We start from the raw sequence: 8,022 nt of genomic DNA, 5'->3' as shown, positions 1-8,022 counted from the left end.
AAAAAAAAAAAAAATTAAACTACTTGGCTGGGTTAAAAATGAGCACCTCTAGTAAGACAGTTTGGTAAAAGAACTGCATACAAGGAATAGGTAAAAATTAATCTTTCAATCATTAAAAAAAAAAAGACTTATGGCTAGAAAAGCCACACTATGTAATTTACTACACCACACTTCCTTTAACTATCTGTCACATGAAATGCCAAAATACTGTAATTAAATGTTATGAATAAAAAATAATCGGTCTTACTTTTCACCACTCTTCTGCCCTAGTTCAAAGAAAAAAAAAAAGTAATGGAGTTGATTCCAATTCATAGTGACCCTCACTGGGTTTTGAGGGGGTAAATCTTTACAGAAGTAGATAGCCCAGTCTTGCTTCTGTGGAGTGGCTGGTGGGTTTGAACCACCAACCGTGTGGGTAGCAGCAGATGCCTTAGGCACTGTGCTACCAGAGCTCCTTTAGTTCAAATAAGATCCAGATAAATTTCAAAGTCAAATGGAGAATTACCAGAAGGACACTAGGATATAACTGCTAAGCAACTGGCTTTGTGACTAAAACCACAGCATGACTAGAATATCATACAGTAAAAGGCAGTGACTTAATCGATTTAGGCGAAAAATAAATAATCTCAAAAGTATTAAGATACAAGTCAACAAATCAAAGGGGAAAGTCAAAAATAATAAGCAGCTTTTCTCAGAAAATGAAGAACCCTCTAGGCTACTGTAGGATTCTTTACTCATTCACTTACGGCCAAAGTTCTTTAGGAAAGGCTTAGAATTAAACTACTTTAAAAGAAAAAAAGCTATTTTAACAATATTTCTACTACTATTTAATCTATAGTTCAATTTCATGTGCTATCTTTTATGGAGCCAGTGACATATAAAGACTGTTTAGAATAGGTCCATGAATTCTAATTTAACTTGCTAATAAAATGTTGATACATTCACGTTTTTTCAAGTTTGGGTATTTTGTACACATGAAGAATACACAATTTGTCATGCCCATAAAATAAAAAACTTACATTTTCTGAGAAGGTAGTCTTGCTATTTTGGACAGCTTCCCTGAGGACTTTAGCATGAAGATCATCTACTATTGCAGCTGGATGTCGGGTACTAGCACAATGAACCATTGCTTCAATATATCTGTGGTAAGTAAAAACAGTAAATGAAAATATTAAATACCACTCTAATATTATAACCTAGTTTATCTAAACATACCAATAAAATTTAGTACCATTTGGAAATCTGCAACAATTATTCAGTGTTGGAATGAGTATGTCTAAACTGCATTTTTAGAAATTAATACAAAGGAAACATTTCTAAGATTTTATGCCCCTCACATTCCAAATCAAGTTGTCCACACTGGGCAACGGTCTCTTCTTTTATGATCTCCTAAAGATTATTTCCGATGTTCTTTGTTCTATTTCATTTACATGAGATCTCATATGGTATGATACAGAATATTAATAATATGAATTATCACAGAAAACTAATATATCTTTGAAGTAAAAACAGTAATTTTATAAAAATTATTTTTTATTAAATCCCTTTTCTTCTGAACTCCTTCAGCACTTATTGTTCATCACACAACTCTGTACATTATGTTCCATTTTAGCTTTGTTAGTTTTTTCTTCCTAGATAAATTATAAGCCACTTACACAACAAAGTCGTCCCCTTTATCCCTTCACTAACTAGACAATAATAAGAAAATAAAACATAACAACTCACTACTATGTTTTTGACCATTTTAGGCTCATAAGCACAAAAGTGTTAAATAGAAAATATACTGAAATATAACTGTTTCAGACTGAAAAGCAACAAATGATATCTAACTTCAACAGACTTTTAAAAGAAACCAAGCGAGTTATGGAAGTATCCAAAGTAAAATAATCTTACAAGATTGTAAACAGGGAACCAGAGACATCAATTGGCAAATGTGGACAACTATAAACCAAAAAAAGGAAATAAATAGTGTAGTTACAGAATTTCTAAATAACGAGGAAGTCAAGGAAACTGCAAGATAGAACAGACTGTTCTAAACTTGGGAAGAAAATCATAAATTACAGGGTAACCACAAAGAAAAATAATAAACATTCACATCAAAATTAAAAAGACAAGAAGCACAAATATTTAGCAAATACTAAAATAACAGCAACAAAGGAAGTGATAACATGATTCATAAACAAAATGAGCTCAGCACAGAAAATTATATGAACAAAGAAATCAGCAACAATATGAAAAAACACATAACAAAATGACAGCAACAAGTTCATACTTGATAATTATACTGAATGTAAATGGATTAAATGCACCACTCAAGAGATGGAGAGTTTCAAACTGGATCAGAAAACATGACCCATTAATATGAGGTCTACAAGTGACACACCTTAGAGACAAAGACAAAACCTGACTGAAAATCAAAGGTTGGAAAAAGATATATCAAGCAAATGGCCATCAAAAAAAGAGCAGGAGTAGTGTTATTAATTTCTGATAAAATTAACTTTAAGACAAAAGCCAGTATAAGAGACAAGGAATGACAATAATGATTAAAGGATAGATTGAGCAAGAGGACATAACGATAATAATATCTATGCATCCAATGAACCAAAAAAAAAAAAAAAGAACAAACTCAATGCAATCGAGTTGATTCCAACTCATCGCAACCCCCTTTGGCCTTCTGAGGCAGTAAATCTTTATACAAGTAGATTGCGCAGTCTTCCTTCTGTGCAGTGGCTGGTGGGTTCAAACCATCAGCCTTCTGGTTAGCAGTCAAATGGTTTAGGCACTACACCACCAGAGCTCCTTGCACCCAATGATACATAAATCAGACTCTAACAGAATTGAAAAGACAAATGGATGACTCCATGGTAATAGTTGTTATGTTGTTGTTATATGCCGTCGAGTTGGCCCCGACTCATAGCGACCCCTCCTTGGGTTTCCGAGGCAGTATCACTACGGAAGTAGGATTGCCCAACCTTCCTTCCGAGGAGTGGCTGGTGGGTTTGAACCGCCAGCCTTCAGGTTAGCAGTCAAGTGCCTTAGGCACTATGCTACCAGGTAATAGTAGGAGACTTTAATACACTACTTTCAATGAAAGACAGAACAACTGGAAAGAAACTCAGTAAAGACACAGAAGAACTAACAATACATTCCACCAACTTGACCTTATAGCCATCTACAGAGCACTACACCCAACAACAGCACAAAATACATTCTTTTCCGGAGCACACAGAACATTCTCCAGGATAGACCAACTGTTAGGCTACAAATCAAGTGTTAATAAATTTAAAAACAATGAAACACTGCACAGCATCTTCTCAGATCACAGTGCTATCAAATTAGAAATCAACAATAGGAAGCTCAATGGAAAAATAGCAAACACAGAAACTGAATAACACCCTCCTTAAAAACAACTGGGTAAAAGAAGGAATAAAAACTGAAACAGAAAAATTCCTTGAATCAAATGAGAATGAAAACACAACATACCAAAATTTCTGGGACATAGCAAAAGCAATGAGCAGAGGCCAATTTATGGCAATAAATGCACATATCAAAAAAGAAGAAAGAGCCAAAATAAAGACCTTAACCGATCATCTCCAACAATTAGAAAAAGAGCAGCAAAAAAAGCTTATGGTCGCCAGAAGAAAAGAAATAATAAATACTCGAGCAGAAAGAAATGAATTAAAAAACAGAAAGACAAAAGAAAAAATCAACAAGACTACAAGTTGGATTTTAGAAAAGATTAATAAAATTGACAAACCACTGGCAAATTTAACAAAGGAAAAAGCTAAAGACAACAAATAACATGAATAAGAAATGAACTGGGCAACGTCACAACAGAACCAACTGAAATAAAAAGGATATTATCAGCATACTATAAAGAACTGTACTCAAATTAATTTGAAAATCTAGAAGACATGGACAGATTTCTAGAAACACATGACTTACCTAAAATAACACAGACTGAGGTGGAAATTTTGAACACACCCATAACAAAAGAAGAAATTGAACAGGTCATAAAAAAGTTACCAATAAAAAAAGCCCTGGGCCAGACGGTTTCACTGGAGAATTCTATAAAACATTCAGAGAAGAAGTGATACTGATCCTACTCAAAGTATTCCAAAACATAGAAAAGGATGGAATCCTCCCTAACTCATTTTATGAAGCAAGCATAACCTTGAAACCAAAACCAGCCAAAGACATCACTAAAAAGGAAAACTACAGGCTAATATCCTTCACGAATACAGATGCAAATATCTTCAACAAAATCCTAGCCAATGCTGTTTTGTTGTTAAGTGCAATCGAGTCATCTCTGATTCATAGCAACCTTATGTACAACAGAACAAAACAATGCCCAGTCCTGTGCCAGCCTCAGAATACTTGCTATACCAGAGCCCATCATTTCACCCACTGTGTCAATCCATCTCATTGAGGGTCTTCCCCTTTTTCATTGACTCTCCACTTTACCAAGCATGATATCCTTCTCCAGGGAATGGTCCTTTCTGACAACATGACCCAAGTAGGTCAAATGAAGTCTGGCCATTCTCACCTCCAAGAAGCATTCCAGCACTTCTTCCGAGACAGATTTGTTAGTTCTTCTGGCAGTTCATGGCACTTTCAGGATCCTTTGCCAACACCACAACTCAAAAGCATCAACTCTTCTTTAGTCTTCCTTATTCACTGTCTAGCTCTCACATGCATATGAGACGACCAAAAATACCATGTCTTGGATTAGGCACAACTTAGTCTTCAAAGACACATCTTTGCTCTTCAGCACTTGAAAGAGGTCTTTTGCAGCAGATTTTCCCAGTGCAATACATCCCCTGATGTCTTGACTGCTCCTTCCATTTGTGTTAATTGTGGAACCAAGTAATATGAAATCTTTGACAACTTCAATCTTTTCTGCACTACTTGTGATGTTGCTTTTTACTCCAGTTGTGACGATTTTCATTTTCTTTATGTTGACATGTAATCCATACTGCAGACTGTAGTCTTTAATCTTCATCAATAAGTGCTTCAAGTCATCCTCACTTTCAGCAAGCAAAGTTGTGTCATCTGTGTATCACAGGTTGTTAATGAGTCTTCCTCCAATCCTGATTCCATATTCTTCTTCAAACAGTCCAGCTTCTCAGATTATTTGCTCAGCATACAGATTGAATAAGTATGGTAAAAAGATACAACCTTGACACACTCCTTTTCTGATTTTAAATCATGCAGAATCCCCTTGCTCTGTTTAAACGACAGTCTCTTGGTCTATGTGGTGGTCCTAGCCAATAGACTCTAACAATATACCAGAAAAATAATATATTATGACCAAGTGGGGTTCATTCCAGGTATGCAAGGATGGTTCAACATTAGAAAAATACTCAATGTCATCCATGACATAAATAAAAGAAAGGAAAAGAACATGATCACATCAATGCAGAAAAGGGATATGATAAAATGCAATACCCATTCTTGATAAAAACTCTCTGTAAAATAGGAATGAAAGGGACATTCCTCAACAAAATAAAGGGCATATATGCAAAACCAACAGCCAACTTTATCCTCAATGGAAAGACACTGAAACCATTCCCCTTGCGAACAGGAACTAACAAGGATGTCCTCCCTCTATTACCACTTCTATTCAACATTGTATTGGAAGTCCTAGTCAGTGCAAAATGGTGGCGTTAATGCCTAAGGTATCTGACTGCTAACCTGAAGGCTGGTGGTTCAAACTCACCAGCCACTCCTTAGAAGGAAGGTTGAGCAATCTACTTCTGTAGTGATTCTGCCTCAGAAACCCAAGGAGGGGTCACTGTGAGTCGGATCTGACTCAAAGGCAGAGTTTTAAGTTTAGTGAGCTAGGGCAATAAGGCAAGAAAGGGAAATCAAAGGCATCCAAATTAGTAAAGAAGAAGTAAAACATATCCCTATATGCTGATGATATGATTCTAAACATAGAAAACTCAAAAGATTCAGCAAAAAAAACTACTGGAACTAATTAAGAGATTTGGCATAGTGGCAGGATACAAGATCATCATACAAAAATTAATTGGATTTTGTTACCCCAGCAAAGAGATTGCTGAAAAGGAAATCAGTACCATTTACAATAGTTACCAAAAAATGAAATACTTGGGAATAAATCTTACTAGGGACACAAAAGGCCTAAACAATGAAAACTACAAAACACTACTTTAAGAAACCATAAGATATCTACATAAATGGAAGAACATACCATGCTCATGGATAGGAAGATTGAACACCGTGAAAACGTCAACCCTACCCAAAGCAATCTATATATTCAATGTAATCCCAATCCAGATCCCATCAACATTCTTTAAAGATATGGAAAAAGCAATCACTAATTTTAAATGGAAATGAAAGAGACCTAAGATAAGCAAAGCACTATTGAAGAACAACAACAAAGTAGGAGATCTCACATTCCCAGATCTCAAAACTCATTACACAGCCACAGTAGTCAAAACTGCCTATTATTGGTACAATGACAGACAATGAAATAGAATTAAGAACCCAGAAATAGATCCATTGACCTGTGGTCAGCTGATTTTTTTACAAAGGGCTGAAATCCATTAAATGGGGAAGAGAATGCTTGTTTAATAAATGGTGCTGGCAAAACGGGATATCCATTTGCAGAAAAATAAAACAAGATCTGTACCTCATACCATACACAAAAACTAACTCCAGATGGATCAAAGACTTAAATGTGAAACCTGAAACTATAAAGTTTCACAAAGAAAAAATAGTGGCAAATTTAGAGGCCCTCATGTATGCTATAAATAGTCAAGCATAACTCAAAATGCACAAACAGCAGAAGAGAAACTAGATGAATGGGATCTCCTAAAATTCAAATTATGTACTTCAAAAGACTTCTCCAAAGGAGTCAAAAGAGAACCTACGGATTGGGCAAAAATATTCAGCAATGACATATCTGACAAGGGACTTATCTCTAGAATTTATAGAAAACTCCAATGCCTCAACACCAAAAAAGACAAATAATCCAATTCAAAAATGGGCAGAAGACATGAAAAGACACTTCACCAAAGAGGATATTCAGGCAACCAACAAACACATGAAGAAATGTTCACAATCATTAGCCATTGTTATTGTTGTTGTTGTGTGTCGTCGAGTTGGACCCAACTCAGCGACCCTTTCTTGGATTGCCGAGGCAGTATCACTACAGAAGTAGATTGCCCAACCTTCCTTCCAAGGAGTGGTTGGTGGGTTTGAACCACCTGCCTTCTGGTTAGCAGTCAAGTGCCTTAGGCACTATACTACCAGAGCTCCTCATCAGCCATTGTTGTTATTTGCCATCGAGTCGGACCCGACTCATAGCGACACCTCCTTGGGTTTCCGAAGCAGTATCACTACGGAAGTAGATTGCCCCATCTTCCTTCTGAGGAGTGGCTGGTGGGTTTCAACCGCCAGCCTTGTGGTTAGCAGGCAAGTGCCTTAGGCACTACGCTACCAGAGCTCCCAGAACTCCTTAGAGAGAAGCAAATCAAAACAACAATGAAATACCATCTTGCCCCAGCAAAGTTCAACAACATAAAAAATAACAAAGGCTGGTGAGGATGTGGAGAGACTGGGACACTCATACACTGCTGGTGGGACTGTAAAATGATGTAACTACTGTGGAAAGCAGTATGGTGATTCCTTAAAAAGTTAGAATTAGAAATACCATTTGATCCAGCAAATCCCATTACTAGGTATGCATCCTATAGGAGAGCTAGGATAAGGACCGATATATGCATGTTCAAAGCAGCCCTTTTTACAATAGCAAAATGATGGAAACAACTTAGGTGCCTATCAACATAAGAATAGATAAGCAAATCGTGGTACATACACACAATGGAATGCTATGCAACACTTAAGAGTAATGCAAAATCTTTGAGGATGAGAAAGACATGGAGAGGTACATGGGAGGTACAGACAACAAATATGAACCCTTTTGCACATACAGTACTGCGTTGTCAGTGAAGGCGAACATGGGTATATGGATGGATAGATAGGTGGACAGGCTAA

At 36.4% G+C, this 8,022-nt stretch overlaps 1 protein-coding gene across 1 annotated transcript in view; it reads right to left on the bottom strand.

The window, feature by feature from the left end:
* The window catches only part of KIAA1109 (KIAA1109 ortholog), a 311,628-nt gene that overhangs the window by 181,947 nt on the left and 121,659 nt on the right, over nucleotides 1-8,022 (bottom strand). The window contains exon 29 of the mRNA XM_042781736.1: nucleotides 1,020-1,140. Coding sequence (XP_042637670.1) covers nucleotides 1,020-1,140 — 121 coding nt within the window. The remainder of the gene's footprint in view (nucleotides 1-1,019; nucleotides 1,141-8,022) is intronic.

Source organism: Orycteropus afer, unplaced genomic scaffold (assembly GCF_000298275.1).
Source record: "Orycteropus afer afer isolate SDZICR_OR568_19922 unplaced genomic scaffold, OryAfe1.0 scaffold00162, whole genome shotgun sequence".
NCBI lineage: Eukaryota > Metazoa > Chordata > Mammalia > Tubulidentata > Orycteropodidae > Orycteropus > Orycteropus afer.
This window is presented reverse-complemented; position numbering and strand designations above follow the sequence as displayed.